Raw genomic sequence first — 25191 nt, forward strand, 5'->3', positions numbered from 1 at the left:
GAGTATCTGGAGAAAAGAAGAAAGGGTCCTCGTTTTCCTCTTTCGTTCGGCACCCAAGGGTCGGCGTAAGGAGCTGACAAAGGTCAACCTTCAAGATCTTCAGGAAAACCATAAAAAGATGAAAAAGGGTTCCGGATGGAAAAGCACCCGAAAGCTGTACTAATTATAAGATAACAGGATACAGCTTTCTGATTGGTGGGGATATAGTAAGAGAGGAGCCAGTACTTATAGTCATTGGGCCTTGACCTTGTTAACCACACAGACAATGAAAAGTGGCTATGCTAGAGGAAAAACAAAGGTTACCATCGGGCTGAATTCTATCAAATTCTTGTTAATTTTTTTTCCCACATGTTGGATCCACTTTTATTTCTTTTTAGCGGCGCAGGCCGCCAGATTGGTGTTTATCCCGAGAACCTCACGTTCCTCTATTCCTCCCCGTCACATCCGGTTATCTGTTCCAAGGTTCAGATAGAAGTTTTATGTCAAGATCATAGAGAGATGTGGATCTGAATGGTCGGACAGTCCGGAAAGCATAAGTCTTCTGGTTTCCGAATTCGTTTGTAGATACCTACTCCGCCCTAGTTTTTTTTTTTTTTTTTTTTAACTCGAGACTCGAGACTTTATTATAGAAAATTCTGTGTGACCATGGTAAAGGGGATCTATATCTAGTACTCCGTACAAGGTATATGTGTATTTGTAGTTCATAAGTACCATGTAATACCAAGTTTCCCCCCTCCCCCGCTACGGATTTCCCACTAGTTGTTAGTCTACTTTGAGAATTTTAATGTATTATGAATTTTTAAAAAGAAAAGAAAAAAAATCCCTTATACAGTTTAGGTGTGTACTTTGACTGCTAATAATAATTCCATATAATCCTCATTGCTTTTAACCCTTCTGGTCCCATCTTCCTTGCATCCCACTTTCCATCCCCCTTTGAAATTTATTATGACTTTTTAGTCACACATTCGCTCACCACGTTCGCTACGCTCGTCTACCACGTTCGCTACGGTTTCGGGAATTATACGACATTTAATTCTTTTTTTTCGCCTTACTGAACCCTGGAACTTTTGGATATATACGCCCCGATTAGGATCTAAGGATATTTGCCCGTTTGCGCGATATCTCTGTAGATCCCGTTTGCTCCGCGGTCTCAGTTGAACCTCCAACGTTCAAAAAAAAAAAAGGATTCTCTCGCTTTTTATACTTGCGACAAGCTATACTCTCCGATAACTGAATACTGAATATTGAAATCCACTCGACAACCATTCGCTCGATTGTCTCGGCTAAAGACAACTTCCGATCCAAGAATCTAGCGGAATCACCTCTGTTTGGAAGGGTCTCAGGGTCATTAAAGAATATTGGATACAAGAAAGGAACCATTCAGGCAGATCGGTTCATCAGCTTAAGGTTAGTTATGTGCCTCCCTTTGCCCACGGTCTCACTTGATTCCCCCTCGTGCCTTGCATACTTCCTCTTTGGGCCTCTTGATCTTGGATATCTCCTTGCAGGGGAATTTGTGTTCTCTGGACTATACGAAATGACGATAGTGTCAAAGCCGTCGGATAGCTTCCCCGTCCCGCTATTATCAAGTGTTTGTTGTTGACAATTAGACTCTTCTTCAGGTTGAACGACCCTCGGATCTTGCATATCTTGGAAGCTCAACAGCAGAAATTTGGTCTCAGATCAGAGCTTCTTTTTTATTTCACCTTGATTCATCTCGGTGAGTTCATTCCCCCCTATGCACCGGTCCGGTTCCCATAGTCTGAAAACGTTCTCGTATACTCATTAATTGAGTAGCCTATCACCTGGATCTTGTTTATTTTGGCCCAATCTGCTGGAAGTCTTCCCGAAACACCTTGAGGAAAGAAAGAAAAGAGAAACCTCTCCAGTCCACGCTCGTTGCTCTCTCGTCTTCCAACCAATCTCGGCTCATTCCGTCACAATTGGCGGTGGACGTTTTCTTGCACATCTCCTCTTAACTGGTTCTTCGGCTCTTTATGAACCTTTGGGCATTACGGTTGAGATCTGAGTCTATTACTGCAGCCAGCCGTTCCTAGTCTCAGCCTTAGTGATTTATTCCTGGATGGTGATTCGAGGCCTTTTGTCGCCGCCCATTTTGTGAGACCAACACCAGCTTCATCTTGTCGCTCGTTCTGTCTCGGAGAGCACTCCATTCTTGCTCGTGCTTTTTCGACCTACAATCGTTTGGAATAAATTCCCAGTCATTCGCTTCAGAAGGTTCTGTCTCGTTGCACTCGCTGCAACATCTTCAAGCTGGCTTATTCGAAGACACACGGTGTTTTGGTAAGAATCTCCCAACCTTTGGACTTTGTCTCTCTCTTTCCTTGTGGATGCTCGCATGTGTTGCATAGGTGTTCCAATCCCAGCTCATCCTGTTTGATTCTTCTCAACCCTTGCCCTATTTTCCGTGTGCACAAGAAACCTTCCCGCTGACCTTGTCTCTTCCATCACAGTTCGACCCGGATTTTCAAACGCCTCTCATACTCGGCGAGTCGTTGGATCTGTCGGACTCAGAAGAATCACAGTTTGTCGGTGCATTTTCAGACGGCCTGTGGGCCAAGTCTGAGCCCATCTTGTCCATGTCTGCATTCCAGAAGCCCGTTGCCGGCGCCATAATAGGTACGTTGCATCTGAAGCACTTGGTTTGCCATGATCTAGGAACATCCCGTGTGCTGAGACCAAACACAGATTATGGTTCCACTCGATCTTTGCATGATGCTGCGTCTTACTCGAACTACGGTCAATCGCCTTATGTGACGACCCCGATGGTTCCCTCACCCATGGCCGATCAGGCAAGTCAGATCTCGGATTGTGTTCCATATCTACCCAATGAGTACGCTAGCTCGTACGAAGAGTCGCAATCGCCTATGATGGGAGCACGCCACCGTCAGCTACCCGAAATTGTGACATACAGTCCCCAGCGCGGAAGCGAAGGGACTAGAGTGATGGTCCAGATCCAGTGCCCCTATGACCTCCACGCTTCCTCATACGCAGCTTTGTATGTGGTTTTTGGCTCAAAGAAGTGTGAATCGCTCCCGCATTTCCTTGGATTCCAAGGCTCAGCGTTCCAGTACGGCCTTTCTGCTGATGTACCTGCATTCTTGTCTACTGGATCCCCATCTTTCGCTGTTCCTCTGTCCGTCACAATGGAGACCCAGGATGACTGCCCCGCAACTTCTCTTCAGGTTGGTGTGTACACTTATGAGCAAGCTTCCCACCCTTCGCCATCGGCCGATTCCCGCAAGAGAAAGTTCTCCTCATACTCTGATGTCCCTGTGGCATCTACCAAGCGACACAATGGATCCGTGATCCCCAAGGTTGAGCACCACGAGGGATACCACAGCCGCTCTGTGTCTGCGTCTTACTCACCTTACTTGCAGCCCCTCCCCGCCATGGCCGGTTTTGTCGCACCATATCACGCTGCATCATCTCCCCAAACCGGCTCTGGCCAATACTCTTCTGTGTCTGCCACTCCCCAGCCCGCCCTCCGTGTTCATTCCCCTATCACCCCGGCTTGGAGCCCCTCTTTCGTCTCTGTGAGCAATGATGGTCGCAACGCAGGTCTCGCCTTGACACATGGTCTCCCTCAGCACAAGGGTCCTGCCCAGCGTGGTGCTTCAAATCCCACTTTGATCCGCACCTCCACCATGCAAACGCACCCCATGCCCCACAACCCAGCCTTCAACCCCTATGCCATGTATCCCAGCAAGGCTATCCTCAAGCTGAACGGTGATCTTGATAGTATGACACAAGGGTGGTCGAAGGAAGAACGCACATGTCAACGCCGTCTCGTCCAATTCACCCGCTCTCAAACTGGCAGCACTATCCAGGGCGAGTTCAAGGCCGTTACTCCCGAGGATCGCGCCCCGAGCAGTATCTGCATCAGCTGCATTTCATGGGAGGACAAGAATGAGTGCTACGTAACCAGCGTGGATACCATCTATTTGCTTGAGTCCCTCGTGGCCGTGCGTTTCACGGTTGAAGAGAAGAATCGCATTCGTCGCAACTTGGAGGGCTTCCGCCCCCTGACTGTCTCCAAGGCCAAGGTCGACAGCGAAGAGTTCTTCAAGGTCATCATGGGCTTCCCTGCTCCCAAGCCTCGCAACATCGAGAAGGATGTCAAGGTCTTCCCCTGGAAGGTCCTGGGTCACGCACTGAAGAAGATCATTGGAAAATACGTATGTTTTTGAAACTCCACAGCTCCACCGTGACAAGTTGCTAATCTTTGTTTTCGTCTAGTCTGCCAGCTATTCCTCAACCGCTAGTGCTCTCCCCACACCAATGACCACCACCTACACTAGCCATGCTAGTCATGCTAGCCATGGCACTGGTTCTGACTCCGGTACCGAGCCTCATACTGCCAACTCCCCGCAGTCAATCTCCGACGCTGGTGCTGGCAATACCTACACTGGTATGCCAGTGCACAACTACTCTCAGGCAGACCACTCCGCCTCCCACTTGTCTTCGGCCCCTGATCTCCGATCTATGGTCGCAGTGACCCAGCCCTATACGTCTGTGGGAGCATACTCGTATCCTGCCATCTGCCATCCCCAGAGTGCCCACGGTCTGGCAGCCCCCGCTCCGCGACCATCTTGGGACATGCACACTCTCGGCCACAACGCTCCTCACACCGGTGGACCAGGAAATGGCGCATGCTACACCTACTTGGATCCTGTGTATTCCATGCACGACACGGCCCACGGCGGCCACTGATCCCCCTCCTGGCTGGACCTCCATTTGATCTCATGCTGCGTTCTCGTTTCATTCTATTTTTCATACTTCCCCTCCTCCTATTTTGAAGATACGATTTTCCTTTTCTTGTCACTCCTTACCAAGCCCAGACAGCGGGTTACCGTCCCACCGGAGACAAGGTCTCTTCCCACCTGAAAAGGTAGTAAGGGCCCTTGTACCCGCCGGACCTTGCATCCCGTATATTGATCATGATTTTATGTCCCTCCTTACACTACAACATTATGATGCCTGATGCCCCAACCATACACCCAAACATTTGGCCGTTGCATATCTGCTTTTTGACTTTTTTGACCTTTTGGACTTTGACCTACTCCGAGACCTGTTCCTCGCATCTAGACGGTGTCTTGTTCATTCCTTCCTTGGGTTGCATATTTACATGCCGGGCATTTCGGCTTCCACTCCCTTTTTTGCGCACAAAACATACATTCTGGGCTTTTGTACTACCATTCAGCATAGCGGGCGCTTGCTTGTCATTCCTTTTGCATTCGCGGGTTCTTTTGGGATTGGAAATGGGATAGACTGGGGTTTTGTTCTTGGATTATCTTGGCGGTTTTGTCCCTTTCATCCAATTCCTTGGTGCATTTTGGACGGGGTTTTGGGGCGAGGATGTCTGGCACTGGAGTTCGCTTCTTGTCTCAGCTCTTCCCCTCTACTCCCTGTTTACTTTTCACTTCTCTGTTTGAAATTTTGTTCGGAGTTGATTCGGTACTTACCACTTCTTGTTATTTCAGCTGAGGGTTGTTGTCACTTACTACCTACTGCATTGTTCTGGCGTTCGGGACTGGAACGGTTGGACCGTTTATCACCCTACTTTCCTGCCTAATTTTACCTATTCTGAGTCCTACTTATTGAAATTCAGATCATCAGATTAATTTCACTTGAACCATTGTAAACGAGCCTTGTCCCTTGCACAACGTAGTGATAAAACGACTTGCACAGTAATGGTAAATCATATCACGTGAGCAGATCAACCCTACATACCTCCATCCCGAGGTCCATCCCGAGGTAGGCACGATAAGGTATGCTGACTTAGTATCTTATCGAGGCACGTGACACGCGGGGCCCAGCGACACCGGCCTCGAAAAAGGGCAGTTACATTTGACTCATAACAGACCGTTTGCTTTTTTATAACATCATCTTATCCCATTCCTCACTTAAGCATTCACGTGTCACTTATCCCAACTCTGCACATATATATAGGGACTGTTTGCCTTCCATTGGCCTCTTCCCTTTCTTCTTATCACCACACTCTTTTGCCCCGCCACTCGCACATCGCCTTTCATTATGGAAGCTATCAAGCAGACATTCGCGAAGTGCAAGGCGCAGAAGCGCGCAGCCCTTGTGGCCTACATCACCGCAGGATATCCCACCGTTGAGGAGGCAGTTGATATCCTCCTTGGTCTCGAGAACGGCGGCGCCGGTAATTCAAACCCCAAGTGAAAGTGACTCAGAGGGACGATCTTTGCTAACATTCCGGGGTCACATTATAGATATCATCGAGCTTGGCATTCCCTTCACAGACCCCATCGCTGATGGCCCCACCATCCAGACGGCCAACACTAAGGCCCTTCAAAATGGTGTTACCCTCACTACCGTCCTTGAGCTTGTCCGCACTGCCCGCAAGCGCGGTCTGCAGACCCCTCTGATGCTTATGGGTTACTTCAACCCTGTCCTTAAGTATGGCGAGGAGCGTATGCTCCGTGACTGCAAGGAGGCCGGTGTCAACGGTTTCATTATGGTTGACTTGCCCCCGGAGGAGGCTGTCCGTTTCCGTGACCTCTGCTCGAGCGCTGGGTGAGTTTGTGCTGATTTTTACTTGTTTTGAAATATTCATCACTTGTCTATGACGGTCCAGAATGCTTACCCTATTTCAGTCTCTCATATGTTCCCCTCATCGCGCCTGCCACCTCTGATGCTCGCATGCGTCTCCTCTGCAAGATCGCCGACAGCTTCATTTACGTCGTTTCCCGCATGGGTGTGACCGGTGCTACCGGATCATTGAGCGCCAACATCCCCGAGCTTCTGAACCGGGTCCACGAATACTCGGGCAATGTCCCTGCTGCATTGGGATTCGGTGTCAGCACTCGTGAGCACTTCCTGTCCGTCCAGGACCAGGCCGAGGGTGTTGTTATCGGCAGTCAGATCATCACTTGTGTTGGCAATGCTCCTGCTGGGCAGGCCGCCAAGGCTGCCGAGGAATACCTCTCCAGCATCACCGGACGCAAGCGTGAGCGTGATGCCACCGGTGCCTTCACTCGCGAGATCAACGTTCTCGAGGCCATCGAGAAGGCCCAGCCTTCCACTCAGGTCCACCCCACCAAAGTCATCACCGATGCCGATACCCCCGCCGGACCTGGTCTTGCTGACCAAATTGAGGCCCTCAACGTCACAATGGACGCCTCCTCTCAGCCCTCGCGCTTCGGCGAGTTCGGTGGACAGTATGTCCCCGAGTCCCTGATGGATTGCTTGGCTGAGCTTGAGCGCGGCTTCGACGTCGCCAACAACGACCCCAAGTTTTGGGAAGAATTCCGCTCCTACTACCCCTACATGGGCCGTCCTAGCAGCCTTCACATGGCTCAGCGTTTGACCGACCACATTGGCGGCGCTAACATTTGGTTGAAGCGTGAGGATCTCAACCACACTGGAAGTCACAAGATCAACAATGCCCTCGGACAGATCTTGATTGCCCGTCGTCTTGGTAAGACCCGCATCATTGCTGAGACCGGTGCTGGCCAGCACGGTGTCGCTACTGCCACCGTTTGTGCCAAGTTCGGTATGAAGTGTACCGTGTTCATGGGTGCCGAGGATGTGCGTCGCCAGGGTCTTAACGTCTTCCGCATGAAGCTCCTTGGTGCCTCCGTCGTCGCTGTCGAAGCTGGCAGCCGTACACTGCGTGATGCAGTCAACGAGGCTCTCCGCGCTTGGGTGGTCGAACTTGACACCACCCACTACATCATCGGCTCCGCTATTGGTCCTCACCCCTTCCCTACCATCGTCCGCACCTTCCAGTCCGTGATCGGAAACGAGACAAAGGAGCAGATGCAGGCACAGATTGGAAAGCTCCCCGATGCTGTCATCGCCTGTGTTGGCGGTGGTAGTAACGCCGTTGGAATGTTCTACCCCTTCTCCAACGACCCCAGTGTCAAGCTCATCGGTGTCGAGGCTGCCGGAGATGGTGTCGATACTAACCGTCACTCTGCCACCCTCTCTGGCGGTTCCCACGGTGTCCTCCACGGCGTCCGTACCTACGTTCTGCAGAACGAGCACGGCCAGATCTCCGATACCCACTCGATTTCCGCCGGTCTTGACTACCCCGGTGTTGGCCCCGAGCTTAGCAACTGGAAAGATACCAACCGCGCCACTTTCATCTCCGCCGATGACAGCCAGGCCCTCGCTGGCTTCCGTGCCCTCGCCCAACACGAGGGTATCATCCCCGCTCTGGAGTCCTCCCACGCCGTCTGGGGTGTGATGGAACTGGCCAAGACTATGGGCAAGGGCAAGGACATTGTCCTCAACCTGAGCGGTCGCGGCGACAAGGATGTTCAGCAGGTGGCTGACGAGCTTCCCCGGCTTGGCCCCAAGATCGGCTGGGATCTGCGCTTCTAGGCGCATTCCATCCTTTCTGAGTCGTTTCCCCCCGTATTGTTTGATATATGTTCTTTCGGTCCTCTCTTTTGTCAGAGGGTTTCATGATTCCTGATGCTTTTATGCTACACATTGCGGGATGGTCATGGAAAAGCGTTGCAGACTTTTTTTTTCATTCTTTTTGGTTAGAAATTAGAAAAAGAAAAAAATAACTATTGATATCCCTTTTCCGGTTGATATCCTTTTTTCGGTCTTTCTGTTTTCCTTCATCTTTTCTAGACTAGACTGTCTCATACGCATAGATACTGTGACTCGGCAAAAGTCCAAACACCTTTTTTGTACCGCCTTCCACTGAAGGTATACCGCCCGTTGTACCTAAATCCTGATTAGTAGATAATCAATTTGCCGGTAGAATATTGAAGGTGTTGACACTTGCAATTCTAAAAAAAAGTCAGAACCGAGATATCGATGACTTCTCGCAAGACGTCCAAGCCTGTAGATTTAGGCTCGTCAATACCACTATACACACAAAATCGACGAATCGACCATTCCATACTTTGTAGAGAGCAAAGATAGCCCTGAAATAGATTCGATAATGTATAGAGACCAAAAAAAACAACCAAGAAAGATACGAACAACCGCAAGAACAAAAGATAGGAGTATATGCAATTGACATCGACAAAAACAGGACCTACTAAATCCCCTCGCCGGGACTCTCAGGCTTCCCACTTCCACCTCGCACTAAAATAGGAAACCCGGGAATAGTTTACTTCAACACAGCCCAAGGCCTAGGATTCCCCTCAACACACAGCACCGCCTCATGCGTCGATCAGGTTCTCGTGCGAGTTATCGCGGGTATCCTTGTTAGGGATCTTACGTGCGTGGCGGGCGTAGAACTCATCGAGAGTGCGCTTAGGCACGCGGTTGAGGAGTTCCTTGGGGTAGATGCGGAGGAGGTTCCAGGCGAGATCGAGGGATTCATCGATGGTGCGCTTCTCGTAGGGAGACTGGCTGATGAAGGTGCGCTCGAACTTTTCCAGGAATTCGAGGGAGAGCTTGTCTTCGGAAGAGAGGGCTTCTTCTCCGACGACAGCTTTCATGGCGGCTGGTTGGGGTTGTTAGAGGTGTTTTTAAGATGTGAAAGGGTGGAACAGTGCAATGTAGAGAATCTTTGGGGGTGGGGTGGGTTGCTTACCGGCATCACGACCAATGGCGTACTTGGCGTACAGCTGGTTGGACACATCTCCGTGGTCCTTGCGGGTGCGACCCTCGCCGATGGCGGACTTCATCAGACGTGATAGAGAGGGCAGGACGTTGATTGGTGGGTAGATACCGCGGTTGTCGAGCTGACGGTCAATGAAGATCTGGCCCTCGGTAATGTAACCAGTCAAATCGGGGATAGGGTGGGTGATATCTGCAAGAGTATGGGTTAGTGAGGTTCACTTGGAGAAGAATGGCCGGAGTAACGCACCGTCGTTAGGCATGGTCAGAATGGGAATCTGTGTAATGGAACCATTGCGGCCCTCAACTCGTCCAGCACGCTCGTAGAGGGTGGACAAATCTGTGTACATGTAACCGGGGTAGCCACGACGACCGGGGACTTCTTCTCTAGCAGCGGAAACTTCACGTAAGGCATCACAGTAGGCGGACATGTCAGTCATAATAACCAGAACGTGCTTCTCGAGCTGGTAGGCGTAGTATTCGGCGGTGGTCAGGGCAAGACGAGGAGTAATAATACGCTCAATCGTAGGGTCGTTGGCCAAGTTCAGGAACAGAGTGACACGCTCCATACTACCGTTCTCCTCGAAGTCACGCTTGAAGAAGCGGGCAGTCTCCATATTAACACCCATGGCGGCGAAGACGACAGAGAAGTTCTCCTCGTGGCCGTCATGAACATCCTTAGTAGGCTTTGCCAAACTCGCTTGGCGACACACTTGTGCTGCGATCTCGTTATGGGGCAAACCAGCGGCCGAGAAGATAGGAATCTTCTGGCCGCGGGCAATAGAGTTCATCGTATCGATGGCGGAGATACCGGTCGAAATAATCTCCTCAGGATACACCTTGTCCGTTCGTTAGCTTCCCGTAGTTCGATTATAATGGCAGTGTGCATACTCGCGAGTAGGGGTTGATAGGCTGGCCGTTGATGTCCAGGTAATCCTCCGCTAACACCTTAGGGCCCTTGTCGATAGCTCGTCCCGAACCGTCGAATGTTCGACCCAACATATCCTCGGAAACACCAAGCTTCAAGCTGTGGCCGCTGAACTCGACTTTGGTCTGACCGATCTGTCAGTTTATCCGATACTCCAATGATTCGCACGGGTGATTGTACCTTCTTCACATCGATACCGGAAGTGCCTTCGAACACCTAGTTGACAACGACGTTAATGTCTTGCATTTTAGGGGCGAGATCTTAGTCCGCACCTGCACAACAGCCCGGTTTCCTATTTGTATGTATAGCAGTCAGCTTTCATACTCCTAGACCAAACAGCGGAACGTGGGGAACGGACCTCTGGCTTCCAGCACCTGACCACTGCGCTCTGTGCCATCAGGTAGCGTGAGTGAGACGATTTCGTTGAATCGAGGAAATTTGACCTATTTTGGGGCAAGAAAATTAGCTTATAGTTGCTACATTAAACCTACGTCAACTCACATTGTCGAGGATAACTAGCGGTCCGTTGATGCCTCCGATGGTATTGTAGCGCATCCGAGGCTTGACGGAGGACATCCGGGGGTCAATAAAATCGGCCATGGCGAATCTGATCCTCCAAATGCAGGGTAGAAAGGGCAAGGATGGGGGAGAGAGTAAAGGTGGGACTCGGGGGTTGGTCTAGCTGTCTCGATGGGGAGCTTGGGCGGTGACGTTGCACGTGATGACCAAGATTGCGTGGGTCTTGATAGTATCTTGGGCGTTCTAAGCCAAACTTGGACTAGATCCAAGCCTGAGGTATATTTTTGATTGCCATAAAAATAGTACACTTACATTATGAATGAAGCAATAACCCAAGAATCTATCTATTTTTTACATGTAAAGTCCAATAGAGGCCAGCATCTTTTATCCAAGGCATCATATCATGGATGCATATTAGACACTACTAAGCAATTAAGGACAAGATTGCGCCGATAACAAGGAATATTGATAGCGAAGACCCGAATCAATAACAATCAATAAGGAGAATTAAACCAGGAGAGAAGAGTAAGCCATAATGTGAGATCTTGAGCTCATGAAAAGCAGGGTATCCATACGCATTAAATAGAGATGAGAATCCAGATCTAATGCACCATCCACAAGATAGGCGCCTCGCCATGATCCGATCCATGAAAATGCAAGCCAGAGAGTAAACACAAGGAAAGAGAGTGCACTGAATCAGTCCACTTTGGCTTGAGATAGACTCTTCGGCGTAATTAGATTGTTGGATAAGCGCACATTCGCAGTTCCCTTGAGCTTTTCTTTCCATGTATGCCTCTTCAATCTTCGGCGTGCAACCATTACCGGCACAGAGGAATTAGAAAGAAGATAGTTCGAGAATGAGCCAAGAAGGACACTAAATGCAAGGTTAGTATGAACCAAACAAAAAATTTGAGAGTGTCACTCACCCTTTTAGTGCACTCTGACCTCGCGCACCCACAATAACAAGTGTGGGCTCAAGTTCATCAATCTGAGTCATTGTAAGTATGGACTAGGGATAATAGGGATGTTGAGAGCAAGAAATACTTACAGCTTCAGTGATCATAGACTTCGGGTTCTTGCAGTGGATCACTTCCACGGCAATACGGACCTGCAAGACTGTTTTCCGTAGCAAGTTCACACAAGTCTGAGACACAGTCTCAACTGCTCTCACCCGTTCCGCCTCGGCTATTGACGATGCCCGAGAATCAGCAGAATGTGTCTTGCTAGCAGTACCAGGGCCCAGCCGACCTAGGATCGTACGGGATGCATAATTCTGGTTTGCTTCTTTTGTCTGGGTCCCAACGACGGCCGTTGCATCTTTCATCACTTTGGCCCCTTCGCCGACCTGGACCGCTGATGTGGTAGTGGAGTCCTCGTGTATGGCGTAGATGGCGAAGATCGTGTCTCCATCTCTCAGAACCGTCCCGATGGTCCATTCCAGGGCATAGACTGACTCTTCGCTCAAGTCAGTCGCGATTAAATATTTCCGACGGCGACGACGGCTCCCATCATCCTGCGGAGTTGAAAAGTTCCCGCGGACAATTGTTCGGATGGATCGGTTGTGAACACCGTTATCAATAGCTGACATGGAAATGCCGAGTTTCTGTGCACGATGGATGTCACCGATCTCGGCTTCATCCTCTGAGCCGTAAGGTGTGCCAGCCACTGACTGAACACGCGGGGTGGGGATGTCGAAACTAGTCTGTGGATGGACCACAGCTTTCAAAGCAGATTTTCGCGGTTTCTTTTCCTGTCGTGCACTGTAATTTTCGGAAGCTTTTTCTATATGCGAAATTAGTACATTGGATTGCCCAATTCACAGAAGGCAACATACGTTCTTCGGACTGCTTGGAATTGTTGGATTTCTCAAAGTCGCTTGGCGTTATAGATGTGATATCCGAGTGCTTCTTTTTCTTGCGGCCTCGTTCACCATCCAGAGTGCTGTCTTCGTCGCTCGAAGTATCTTCGTCTTCACTACTTTCGATCATGTTCTTGTCGCGATCGAAAACGTCCTTGGCTAGTCGCTCTCCTCCCTCCTCCACAGCTGTCGGTTTGATATAATCAGGGAGGCTTCCATGGGGTTTAGCTAATGCCTCGTCTGACTTGTTGAATGTATCGTGCATGACAAACGACTTTCCTGAATTAACAGGGGCGGGTGTTAAAGTTTCAACATGAACAGAATGACTACCGGAGGAACTGGGGCGACCCCGCTCCGGTGAAGGAGTAGAATGGGCATCAACAGACGATCCACGCTGGGAAGGTCCCCGTGACGAGTCTCTGTCTCTGCCACGGGAAAAGCTTCTCGGGAACAGACGGCCAGACATTATGGCAGCCACCCCCTTGCGGCTCTGGGACCTATCTCGAGCCTGCAAAAATCGCTTTTTGACATGTGGCTGCTCTAGAGAAGTAGAAGCGACATCAGATTTTGCACCATCGTTAATACTCAGGCGACGCGAGGTTGAGCGAACAGTGTCAACAGCCTGGTCGGATGATCTACGAGGAAGAGCCTCGCGATTTGCAGTGTGTCTCTCCGGTGAACTTGGAGCGGATGCCATATCTGAAGAACTGATGCGCAAAGGCGAGGATACGAGTGGCTCGACTGGGCTGCGGGTTCCTCTGGGCGAATAGGTTGTCCCGCCCACACTCTTAGGCTGCGGGGCGATCAGCAGGTTCTGCAGGGTGCGGCTTAGACCCGATGGTTTCTCATTTATTGTCGTTGATATTGTACCATCCAAGATTTTTAGTTGTTCAGGAGAAGTTCTATTGTGGTACGACATTGCGTCGTACCGCCTCCGGGTGGGGAACTCAGTCAACTCCGCCAAGCACTGAGGAATGTGGAGCAGATCGCCCTGTGATGGTGTTAGGGGTCTTCTGTAATGGAAATTCAAGAAAATAACCCTGACAACTCACACTGTCGGAAAAGTCACAAATTCAGTCGACATTCGATAGATGCAGACTGATATTCGGCAATTAGATTCTACATGAGCAATATGCTCTTGGGGTTGAAAGTAAAAGAGCACAAAGGGAAGCAAAAGGAGAGATTGGGAGAAGGAGCCCAAGGTGAGGCTTTTGATTGCAGCCACAGTGGCTGCATCTTCTATCTTCTACCATGGCTGTTTAAAATGTACATATTTATCTTCTAGTATGTCTTTTTGAATGTCCTTTTGGATGTTTCTTTGTGTTATAGCCAAAAGGAATGAAAGGGTATCGTGGTATGCAATTACAAAACTCCTATTAAACCTACACGATAGACGCCTAGACATGACACATGAATGCTACAGGAAACAAAGACCCCAATTCAAGCCTTGGCCCTCTTCGACTTAGGCTTCGTCCCCTTCCGAGCCCCAACAGCAGCAAATGCTTCCTCGGGGGGCTCATCATCGACACCACGCTTCTTCCCAGGCTGCGCATACTTCTCTTCCAAACGAGCGAGGAAGCCCGCACCACGGTCCTGCTGGCGCTTAGTGATAATAGCCAGAAGATCATCCTCATTCGCCGCAGCCTTCGAGCTCTTCGCCGAAGACCCAGCTTTCTTCTTCTTCTTATCCTCAATCTCCTTCCCCAATTTCTCCGCCTCCCGTGCCTCCTTCTGCGCCTTCTTCACACGCTGCTGTTTCTTCTTCTCGGGCTCCTTAGAATATCGCTCGAAATCCTCCACTTCCTCATCCGCAATGGCCTGGTCAATGATACCCCGGAACCGTTCATCGTCATCTAGTACATTTGACAACATCACGGTATCGTAGATGGCATCCATGTTGCCCTTGTGTGTCTCATACGCAGCGAGCAGGTCCTTTCTCTCCTCGTCTGAGTTTTGGTACTTCTTCTGGAAGTCCGAGATCGCCCGCGAGTCGAGCATCGCTGATAGTTGTTCGCGGTAGAAGTCCATCCAATTGAAGTCGCCATCTTCACCGAAGGCTTCGTCCGTGCTGCCGGTCCGGTCGTACACGCTTCGTCGGCGCGCGTCAGATAGTACTCCGTATGCCAGAGCAATTCGTTGGAATTTTGCGTTGGCATCTGCGCGGGCTTCTTCGTTCACCTTGTCTGCTCTAAGATTAGTATGTTGGATGTTTTCGAACCTGCTTTGGTTTGCATACCGGGGTGGTTTCTCAAAGCGCTCTTTTTGTATGCGGTTTTGATGGCTTCTGGGGTTGCATCGGATGCGACGCCTAGAATCTTATAGAGATCTTCCTCAACAGACGGCATTTCTTCGTCTGAGGCATGGTTTTCGGGTTTCGCGTTTTTCGCCATGGTGAGTTTTCAGTGACGCGATAGGTGTTTTTGAGTTGCTCGAGCACTAAGAGGAAGAGCTGAGTGTGATTAAGATATATTAAACGGAACTGGAATTGAAAAGCTGAAAAGACCAATAATAGTGGCGACTACACTAGCGTAAGTCGTAGAAATGGAACGCGATTTAGACGCGACGGGGCCATTTCGTCATTCTGCTGCTGCTTCCCGCCTGGCCTATCAACCCACTTTCAAGTACCTCAAGCTCATTGACAGCGCCACTCCACTCTCTTCGAATCTCAAAAGCTACAGGAGCCATTCGAATCCTATTCAAAATCCCCATTCCACATCTAGAACAACGACCTTACCCATTCCCCTCCCACACCGAACAACCCAACCCAATCGCAATTGACATCACTCACCATGACGACAACCACCTCCCCTCACATACCCTACATGAAACAATGTCTCTCCCTAGCGGAGAAATCACCCCCAAGACCTACCAATTTCCGCGTTGGCGCAATCCTGCTATCCCGCAAAGACAACGACCCCACCTTCACAGACGATCGGATCCTCTCGACGGGGTACACAATGGAGCTCGCGGGGAACACACACGCAGAGCAATGCTGCTTCTCCAACTATGCCGCAGTGCATAAAGTCCCCGACGACAAAGTTGGCGAAGTCCTCCCCGTCGAGCCCGGCCGCAAGCTTGTCATGTATGTGACGATGGAGCCGTGCGGGAAGCGGCTGTCTGGAAATACGCCGTGTGTGCAGCGCATCACGCAGACAGCAGAGGGCGGGCGCGAGGGGATTCATAAGGTTTATTTTGGAGTTAAGGAGCCTGGCACATTTGTTGGAGAGTCTAGGGGGTGTCGGATGTTGACTCTGGCGGGCATTGAATGGGAGCATGTTAGTGGGTTGGAGAAGGAGATTTTGACTGTTGCTTTTGCGGGGCATGAGAATGCGGAGAAGGAGGTTAGGGATGCATTGGGGGAGAAGGAGACTAATGCTGATGATATTAATGCTGAGGAGAGGAAGGGGCAGGAGGCGATGCCGAGGAATCCGATGAAGAGGATGATGGAGGGCGATAAGCATATCTATCTATAGAGATTGTGGGGTGTGCTAGAATATAAAAGTAGCGCTGCAGAAATCAGCAATTAGTATGTGATCCAGTGCCATTATCGGCTGGTTGAAGGTCATCTCAAGACAATGACGTAAAATGCTAAGAGGTAGCCAGTAAATCAATCGAAGTATCACCGAGACACGAAGTCCACATCATGAAGACACAGGAGTATTTGCCTTAAGCAAACCACGAGATAACGCGACCCACGACCTTAATTATACACAACCACGTGACATCAACCCGACTTTCAACGCCAGTTTCAGTTTCCAATCCAGAATGCAACTCTGATATCTTTTAAACAAGAACATCCCGAGAAAAAAGATGACCCAATGGCAACTTTCAACAATGAGCACCTCGTATTTTATCCCGCGTTCTGCTTCAAGGCGTCACCAACGCACTTTACCTGGGTGAAAATGGGTGCGGCCGATGTGCATCGTCTCCGAAGATCGAATAACTTTGTGGGTATGTTATTTTACTTTCCAAGCTTGCAAATTCTTTGTGCCCCTGAAGATCGACGCGCCTAGCGCGCAGATGCATAATTTCGGGTCCTCTAGCGTGAAGGCTCGGAAAAGAGGCGTTAGCGTGACGAAGTTCATTTGATATCTCCCACCAAGCTGTCTATACTTCCTTTTCAGTATACCTGAACTTCCCATGTCCCAATTCCCTCTGTCATGCCTTTCCAACATATCCAAACATATTCTATCTTCCTATTACTCAATATCTCCCTCCAACCAAAACACAGCCAAGCCTATCTATACATAAAAGCAAAATAACTAACAAACCCCCACAGGCCAAAACATCTTCTTCTACAACAATCACCCAATCCAATTCGTCAGCCTGGTAGGCGTCATAGTGGCGCGAACTGATTTCCCATGGCGCACAATCCTAACACTAGACGACAGTAGCGGCGCAACAATCGACATAGCCGTACAAAAAAAGACTGAACCAAAACCCAGCACTACTAGTCAAAAAACCCCCACCACAGACCCAGAACAAACAGAATGGTCCTCGTTCTCCCTCACAGCGCCAACAGCCACCAGCCTCACTCGAACAACACACATAACCTCCAAAGACCGCGACGAGATAGATATCTCAGCTCTCGAACCAGGAACGCTAGTCCGGGTAAAAGGGACACTGTCAACCTTCCGCTCGCAGATGCAGTTAAATCTCGAACGGTTCTGGATTGTGCGCGATACGAACACTGAAATGCAATTTTTGGATTCCCGTCTACGGTTCCTTATTGAGGTCTTGTCTGTCCCGTGGGTTTTGACTGATGAGGAGATTGAGACGCTGCGTGCTGATGCCGAGAGGTGTGATGAGCGTGCATTGGAGAGTAAGAGGCGTGCGGAGAGGGCTGCGAGGAAAAAGGTTGAGCGGGAGGAGAGACATGCTAGGGCTATTGCGCGCCGGTATGAGAAGGAGGAGAATGAGAGGGAGAAGGAGCTTAGGGAGATTAGAGAGGATGGGGAAAGGGTTATGAGGAAGTTTGGGTTTGGGGCAGGGTGAGATGAAGCCAACTTGGATATACTTTCAGAATAAAATATTCGAAGAACACTATCTGGGTCTCAACCACTCCCCCCGTTGGTCAGGTACAATGGCAAAGAGTATAGCATTCTACGGGCGATTCCGTCCTCAAAATCCACTTTTCATTCCCAATGCTATTGAAGAAATTATAATCTCACATGTATTCGGATCAGAACAGAACGTCAATGATATGAGATATCGTCAGTCATGCACCCCAGAAAGAAGGGGTATATTCGTATCCATGCAACGCCAAAAGAATTAGAATCAGGATCAGAATCAAGACCAAAAGTTGAGATCAAGAGCCAGAAGAACAGAAAAATGACCCTGACATGCAATAATCGCCAAAAATTACAGACATCAAAACATAAACCAAACACACCTCAACGGTATGCATACTTGTCATACTTATCATACCAAGGCCCAGAACCCCCATTCTGTCCACTCCCACGATAATACTCATCTTCACTACCCCGACTACCGCGATGGTATCTGCGCACATCATCCTCAGACGGATTCGCAGTAGGCGACTCGGTGTACGCCAAATCATGTGCCGACAGCCCGGCATATCTAACCGAATGATCACGACCATGCAAATCGCCCTCCGAATGCCTATAGTCACCACCACCGCGATGCTTCACACTCTGTGACGAGCTGCGGGAATCATGCGAGAACCGCTTATCAGCGGAATGGCCAGATCCCGAGCGTGAGTACTGCGGGTCGCGGTCATAGGAATCGGACATGCGGTGTGCTGGGGTTGGAGTTGGTCCCGATGTCTGTCCCTTGTAGGTAGAGTCTGAGGGTCGGGGCGTGGAGAAGGAGCTCGCGTGGCTGCGGCTCGGGCCTGATTCTTCGTAGACTTTGCCTATACCTGGATTGGCGCTGTAGGGCTTGCGTTCGCGTTCGATTGGCACTGAGGGGATGGGTTCGTCTTCGTCGTCTGTGACGGCGGTTGAGACGGGTCTTGGTTGTGGTTGTTGGGCTGATCTTGGGGTCAAGCCGGTGGGACGCGGTCGGCCTCGCTCGTATGAGTGGGTTCGCTCTGTGGGTGATGCGGTCGTGGTGGATGATCGGGTCGTTCGGGTGGTAGATTGGTTGCGTTCTTCCGGGGTGATATATGGTAGATCGACGCCGCAGTGGACCATCAGGCGGTCCTCGATGTCTTCTCTGATTGCGATATCTCCGACTTCTGGGAAGAGGCGACGCGGGATTTCCTTTGGGAAACGCTCTTTCTTGTCGTCTGGGTTGCTGATGGGCATGTTGAGGACTGCCTTTTGGAGCCGCTCGTATTCGCGCCCTGGGTTTGCGAGGATCATTAAGGTTGCCCAAGTTTCGAAGCCTTTGGGTGTTAGGCCTGGAATGTCTGGGCGTTTTTCTATATCCTCTTGGACGAGATGATGTTCGACTTTGATTTCGCGGAATAGGCGGGATATCGAAGATGTACGATCGTCGAAGATGTCTAAATATTTGGTTAGAATATTGTATATCAATGAACAGATCAAGCCACCAACCTTGCCATGGATAAGGGTCATCCGGGTCATGAGTATCACGGTAGAACTTTTGCAACTTATGAGGGGGAATGACAAGAGTGTTTCCCGGCGGATAGTCCTCAATCTACTCAGATTAGCCATCAAGATCCATAGTGTATCAGAACAGAAAAAAGCTCCACATACCAGATGAACCGCAATTCCACGTAAGAATTGGCCAAGCCTCTTCGTCGCTTTACCATCCTCAAACAACTTTCCCCAAATTCGCTCCAGGGTAGTCATCTCCATAACGGTGGCGTCTCGATCCGGAGGTTTGGGGCGCTCCTCCTTGTGGTGGCTATGACTCCGATCACTACTCTGACTCGATACAGAACCACGTCTTTCCGCAAGGGGATCGGGAGTAGGCTTGGGGCTGAGACGACTATCGCTAGCGTAACCGGAGGAGACGTATGGCTGGAAATTCCCAGTTTGGATATTGTCGGCCGAACTAGGGGGGATTGAACTGCTTCGCTGAGATGGTATGGCAGGTGACTCTGCGTTTGGCTGCAAAGAGGCCTCCGTTTGCCATGGTGGCTGTTGTGATTGTGAGCGAGGCGGGGGCGCACCCGATCCTTGTAGGTTGTCTAACCCGGTTGTCTTGAGCTGCTGAATCACCGTTGCTGTGATTTGCGATAGAACATCCGGGGAGAGATAGCCCGTGGATCCACTATTGTGAAATGCGGAGCTCACTGCATCGTCTATGTGCCCAGTGCTGTTTGGGGAGGAGCGCTGGGATTCCGGGTAGTTGTATGACTCTGGGGTTGGACTTGGGGCCGAACCAGTCCGCGGCACCTGTGGCTGCGGCATGTTCAGATGGGTTTGTTCATGGTAGGATGGATAAGGTGTTTGCGAGTATCCATATTCATTTGGATCGTTCATTTTGCCCGTTTGATTTGTATTCCTGTAATTTCCATTGTAGGCCATACGGGTTTCGGGAGGTTAGATGTCTATTTGCACAAAGACGTGTAATCCTCAGTTGGAAATAAAGAAATTTGGAGAAGTTCTAGAAAGAAGAAGTGCAGATCTGGGAAAGGTTGCGAATTACCAATATTATGGAGGGGGCTAGTGGGGGGGGCGAGTGAAACGTTGTGGCGATCGTCAGTGCGAGACAGATTTTAAGATTCTCTTTGTACTCCCTCGACGTCACCTTGCTCTTTAATATATCTCTTTGTTATATTAAAGTCCCACAGATGTTCTGTCATATTGCTAGACTGGGTCAGAGCGACACGATCGGCAGACTAACGAAGCATGCATATCGCAGTGCATAGCAACGGTGGACTTGGGTCCTATTGGCTTTGATGCCCATCTTTGTGGTTTCCTTGGCTACTCTAGCGTAATTAATTGAAAGTACTTGAGTAGTCATATGGATATATATTATTAAAAAGACATCGTAGTGAAATCTTAGTTGAAACGTCTCTAATATCTCTCCACCTAAATAGATTACTAATTTATTCAAGTCTATAATTATCACTAAGCATAGAACATGTAAGCCGACTATTTTGGTATATAAATGACTGGCTCATCATAAATTCATCTAAATTTTTCATTGGGCGAATGACATATTCAAGTACTCTATACAATGTAAAAATTAGTTGAAGAAGGCAGAGTGGTGAATCCTCAAAGCCAATAGGGCCAATATCCCTAGTCGCTATGCACTGTGATACATGCATCTTCCATGCAGTGTGTGCATTACAGTTTCCCTTGCACCTATCAGAGTTGCGAAGGACATTATTTCAAAGATTGAGCTATGTCATTGCCAGCTGTCGGCTAGGATCCGACGGTCGGGCTCCGACAGATCAGAGTAATATTGTAGCCTTGGGGGTTGTATATTCTGCAAAGCCTTCTCATTCTCTTATGATCTGATACCATTATTAGGAATAAACTAAAACTTGACCCATTCCCAGAGCTGGAACATTCCTAAATAAATTACATATACGGAGTAGGTAGTAATGAACTTGAAGTATTTATAGTGGGTCAACGGAACCACCGATGTCATAACCATGGTCCCAGTTCAAGACTTGGATATAGTATCTGTATTGTACGGAGTTATAAAGACATACTATAATGTAGTCATTAACCTGAAAAGAGCTTGTGATTCAAGTTATCAGGAAAGGAATTAGAGCCTTGATTATCGTATGCAAGCAGGAAACAGAAAGCATCACAACTTTCAGGAAATGAATCCATGGATAAAGCAGACGCTTATATAATTTTCGCGCCCGGCGAAATCCTACCAGGTCCCTAGCCAACTTCACACAAGCTCTCTCCACATACACGATAACCCCGAATTCCCGCTAGCATGAATAAACGTCAGCAGTCCAGTAGGTATGTACAGTACAAGTACCCTGGGGAGTCGAAACAATTAAACACACCTAAGCGGGATAGGCAGGCGGATCGGACTCGTACTGTTCGAAATGCCTCTAGACTTCAGCTACCTCAGTTTTCAGAAAGCCAGAGATCGTGACCGGGAGTACTGGCGCATGCGTCTCACTCTCTATAGTGTCCGCAAAGACTTGTTGAATCTGCGGGTGGTTGGTCTCTATCGCTAACAACAATGAAGTCGCGTTGGCTCAAATACCAGTCAGGTCTGACAGTCGTGGAATAGAGAAGTTGGGGGCCCCAGAAGAGGCCATACGACGACGAGGATCGCCAGACAATCATAAACCGTGTCGCTGTGTGAATTGATAAGCGGTCGGTGGGAGGCGAGTTCACCTACAAGGAGCTCATCCCAAAAGCCGGTGGTACCGCGTCTTTTGGAGACGTATCCATCCACTGGTCCGGAATATATGCAATGGCACTGGAACAATTTCTACAACAGCTCACTTCAGAAGGTGGCCGACTGAACGCCTTGATTTGTCCTTCTTCTCTCAGGCATCTGCAATCTATGAAGAGGCTGTCAAAAGTAGTATGTGCATGTTACAATCTAAATATAGCCAGATTTCTGTCAAGGTAGCTTACTTAGGCCGCTCATCCCTATGCTCACCTGGGCAGATCAGACTCGGTGAGCGGATCAGGGCGCTCAGTTTTATTCGTTATTACTCGATTTTACTCTGTAACCAGAAAAAGCGGCAAGGCCAGAGCACTAAAACGGAAAGAGAAAGCCAAGAAGTGGACATAGGTCTTCATAAAACATCGTCAACCCTAGGGCTCTAGAAAAGAAAGCGAAAAAAGCAAAGTATACAGGGTTATGTCGGGCATGGACTGAGAAATCCACCCCACCCTGTGATAAAAGCCTCGTCACTCAGAATATGAAAAAAAATTGTCTCTAAGCCGTTCACCAGACATAGAGCATGTTGCGGACTGCAATACTAGGCGCAGTCCAACAGCCAAACTTCTCATAGTAGAAGCATTGTCAATCATAACCCGAGTGTTGTCCATAGGAAATGCAGGCACGGTGCTGGAAGCAATCAGAGAAACCTTCCTCCTTTCCAAGGAGCGCCATCATTAACCTTGCGGGTGCCAGGTGCCCAGCCTGGGGCGGGCTCGGGGTCGGGAACAGGCTGCTGGCGGGGACGGTGCGCCTATACGATACAATGCTCTGTTAAAAGTCCAGTTAGAAGTATTGTTGGAATAAAGTCACCCACCTTTACTTTCGCGAAGCCACCCCGGTTCGCATTACTATCACTATCCGAGGAGTCATCATGCAGGACAAGTGCTTTCTCGATGCCACACTCCAGGCTGTCCTGTAATAAAAGTATATACGTGAGTAACCAAGAGTTAGCCAGAGCTGATGTAGTCCTGATCACTTACCGGCTGACCCAGAGAGTCAGAGAGATCGACAGACTCAGGGCGTCCCGCAGACCCAGACAGAGGCACAGATTCAGAGTGAGCTGCAGACTCAGAGTTGAGTTCCTCTCCTTCATTCTTTCCCTTTTCCTCAACCACAGCTTTGTCCGTGATTGCAAGATCTTTATCGATAGGATCGAGGGACATCTGGTAGTTCATACAGGGCTGGCAGATCTATTGAGACCAATCAATTATTAGAAGCAGTCAAACTGTATGCTTTCATAGCCCAAGAGAAAAAAGGACATACCGGATTCTCACGATTCCGTTGGTTTCTGGCAAATTGATCGATGGCACGGTAGTGACCGCAATGATGACACAGCTCCTCACAAACCTGAGCATTCGTGCATGGGCCACACTTAGCAACCTGTTGGTCACGGATGTTACTGTAGCCAAGATCGAACATTGCCTGGCGGAGGTAGTTGAGCTGATTGTTCGAGTACTGCGACTTCGGGCGACGCCGCTTGCAGACGCAACATTTGATTCTATGACGGTGAGTAGGTTAAGATCAAGATGGATGAAGGATACTGACTCGTTTGGAATCGGCATTCGGTCCATGCTATCGATACTTGGTTAGCGAATATCTGACTTCTGAGAATGAGATTTAACTGACGCCTCTCTGATTTCTGGTGTGTATCCCCGCGCAAATGGACTCAAGGGGTTCCGTCTCCGTCGCTGAGACATGGTCAAATGGTATTTCAGAAAGGCAGAAGACTCAGGTAAGGAAATAGCATAGATTCGCAGGATAAACTTCACAGAGTGGATGTAGTGGCTGACGGCAAGAGAGGAAGAGAATAATTGGGAAGGGAAGGACAGTCTTATACCGACAGAGGAAGGCACAATGAGGAAGCTGCGTGGGTTGGTCTTTTCAAAAGTGAGGGTTTTGGACTGGCCACTTCAATCACCTCGAATTTGCTTTTCTATCGTAAACATTGTTTTTATTGTTCTTTTGGTTTTGGAGACCTGCCAACAAGAAGGACTGAAGACACAAAAGAGAAAATAATGCTAGGAAAAGAGTGTCAGTTCAGGGTATTAGTATTAACTTCGAAGCAAGTAGATATATAATAGCTAAGCACCCAGGTGAGCATGTAGGTACCAAGCAGATACAAATCAAAACTATCAACAAAAAATATGAAGGGCATTTTGTGCTGGAAAGCAAATACACAAGACATAATGAAGGCCTTAGACACTGCTTAGGACAACAGACACTGTCAAAAGTAACCTCTTGTAGAGCGTCATCAAATCACCATTTATTTTCACCTCACTTCAATGCACCGCATTTCACACCCCTCTTTTATATATTTTGCGGCTAATTCTTTTCTATCATTCTAGCGAAAAAACCAATAAGAAGGGGGAATATCAGAAAAGACATCTAAAATGTCTATATGAGGACACACCGACACCAAAACGGTCTTCCAAAGAATTACCAAAAACACTACTAAAAAAGATATGAGCAGGCCGCATCAGCCGCCGACTATTCCAAGGCTCTTGTGGATTTTTGGTATTATATTTTACAAAGCAAATATATAGCATGATGATGGTTGCCTCGGACATTACCAAATTTATTCCTTAGTAGGGAAATGATGGAGATAGTTAACAAACCTCTTACAGCACCTTCAAAAAGGAGTGACATTAAACCAAATAGCAGTCTCACCCCACCCCAAGGCACCCACATGTCAGACTACTTTATTTTCTTTCTAGAAAACCATAGAAGAAGCGAAGAAAATCCCTAAATAGAAGTATAATTGATATTTTCTGCATCCACTATAGGGGCACCCCCCAATCTAAACAGGGGCTAGTTTCAAACCCAACTGGACCAGTAAAACTGGCCTCTGAAGCATGACACTGGTTTGAGGCTTTTGGCCCTCAAGCGTGATTCCTTACCCTAGGCTGTAGGCTATATGTACCCCGTACATGTAAGAAAGCAATACTAGAAACTGCGTATACTAGCCAACAGGTTACTTCTACGATATCTTGCTATATAAGGCTGT

The 25191-nt window shown here is 49.0% G+C and overlaps 10 protein-coding genes across 10 annotated transcripts; 5 read left to right on the forward strand and 5 right to left on the reverse strand.

Annotated features, from left to right (window-relative positions):
- Positions 1–2083: 2083 nt before the first annotated feature.
- medA (transcriptional regulator medA) lies at positions 2084–4734 on the forward strand (the record flags this gene model as incomplete). The annotated part of the gene is made up of 5 exons (XM_056719168.1): positions 2084–2086; positions 2236–2304; positions 2475–2640; positions 2710–4199; positions 4261–4734. 5 exons carry the CDS (start codon positions 2084–2086, stop codon positions 4732–4734), a joined length of 2202 nt encoding a protein of 733 aa, XP_056583303.1.
- Positions 4735–6057: 1323 nt separating this feature from the next.
- Positions 6058–8379, forward strand: trpB (tryptophan synthase TRP5; the record flags this gene model as incomplete). Its single annotated transcript, XM_056719169.1, has 3 exons — positions 6058–6193; positions 6264–6567; positions 6648–8379. The coding sequence occupies 3 exons, from the start codon at positions 6058–6060 to the stop codon at positions 8377–8379; spliced, it is 2172 nt and encodes a 723-aa protein (XP_056583304.1).
- Positions 8380–9176: 797 nt separating this feature from the next.
- Positions 9177–11107, reverse strand: N7517_001440 (H(+)-transporting V1 sector ATPase subunit B; the record flags this gene model as incomplete). The annotated part of the gene is made up of 8 exons (XM_056719170.1): positions 9177–9463; positions 9554–9772; positions 9830–10418; positions 10471–10632; positions 10688–10723; positions 10780–10799; positions 10866–10950; positions 11009–11107. 8 exons carry the CDS (start codon positions 11105–11107, stop codon positions 9177–9179), a joined length of 1497 nt encoding a protein of 498 aa, XP_056583305.1.
- A 615-nt stretch (positions 11108–11722) lies between these two features.
- Positions 11723–13803, reverse strand: N7517_001441 (universal stress protein family domain protein; the record flags this gene model as incomplete). The annotated part of the gene is made up of 4 exons (XM_056719171.1): positions 11723–11900; positions 11953–12014; positions 12075–12808; positions 12861–13803. 4 exons carry the CDS (start codon positions 13801–13803, stop codon positions 11723–11725), a joined length of 1917 nt encoding a protein of 638 aa, XP_056583306.1.
- Positions 13804–14324: 521 nt separating this feature from the next.
- Positions 14325–15274, reverse strand: N7517_001442 (DnaJ domain protein; the record flags this gene model as incomplete). Its single annotated transcript, XM_056719172.1, has 2 exons — positions 14325–15067; positions 15121–15274. The coding sequence occupies 2 exons, from the start codon at positions 15272–15274 to the stop codon at positions 14325–14327; spliced, it is 897 nt and encodes a 298-aa protein (XP_056583307.1).
- A 399-nt stretch (positions 15275–15673) lies between these two features.
- N7517_001443 (putative DRAP deaminase) lies at positions 15674–16357 on the forward strand (the record flags this gene model as incomplete). Its single annotated transcript, XM_056719173.1, has 1 exon — positions 15674–16357. The coding sequence occupies one exon, from the start codon at positions 15674–15676 to the stop codon at positions 16355–16357; it is 684 nt and encodes a 227-aa protein (XP_056583308.1).
- Positions 16358–16702: 345 nt separating this feature from the next.
- Positions 16703–17879, forward strand: N7517_001444 (OB-fold domain-containing protein; the record flags this gene model as incomplete). Its single annotated transcript, XM_056719174.1, has 2 exons — positions 16703–16835; positions 17164–17879. The coding sequence occupies 2 exons, from the start codon at positions 16703–16705 to the stop codon at positions 17877–17879; spliced, it is 849 nt and encodes a 282-aa protein (XP_056583309.1).
- A 398-nt stretch (positions 17880–18277) lies between these two features.
- On the reverse strand, positions 18278–20344 carry N7517_001445 (uncharacterized protein; the record flags this gene model as incomplete). Its single annotated transcript, XM_056719175.1, has 3 exons — positions 18278–19353; positions 19406–19508; positions 19568–20344. The coding sequence occupies 3 exons, from the start codon at positions 20342–20344 to the stop codon at positions 18278–18280; spliced, it is 1956 nt and encodes a 651-aa protein (XP_056583310.1).
- A 1487-nt stretch (positions 20345–21831) lies between these two features.
- On the forward strand, positions 21832–22097 carry N7517_001446 (uncharacterized protein; the record flags this gene model as incomplete). The annotated part of the gene is made up of 2 exons (XM_056719176.1): positions 21832–21948; positions 22023–22097. 2 exons carry the CDS (start codon positions 21832–21834, stop codon positions 22095–22097), a joined length of 192 nt encoding a protein of 63 aa, XP_056583311.1.
- Positions 22098–22824: 727 nt separating this feature from the next.
- On the reverse strand, positions 22825–23884 carry N7517_001447 (uncharacterized protein; the record flags this gene model as incomplete). Its single annotated transcript, XM_056719177.1, has 6 exons — positions 22825–22938; positions 23002–23100; positions 23168–23377; positions 23451–23685; positions 23733–23759; positions 23814–23884. The coding sequence occupies 6 exons, from the start codon at positions 23882–23884 to the stop codon at positions 22825–22827; spliced, it is 756 nt and encodes a 251-aa protein (XP_056583312.1).
- Positions 23885–25191: the final 1307 nt, after the last annotated feature.

Source organism: Penicillium concentricum, assembly GCF_028827145.1.
Source record: "Penicillium concentricum strain IBT 3081 chromosome Unknown utg000001l_segment0_segment0, whole genome shotgun sequence".
NCBI lineage: Eukaryota > Fungi > Ascomycota > Eurotiomycetes > Eurotiales > Aspergillaceae > Penicillium > Penicillium concentricum.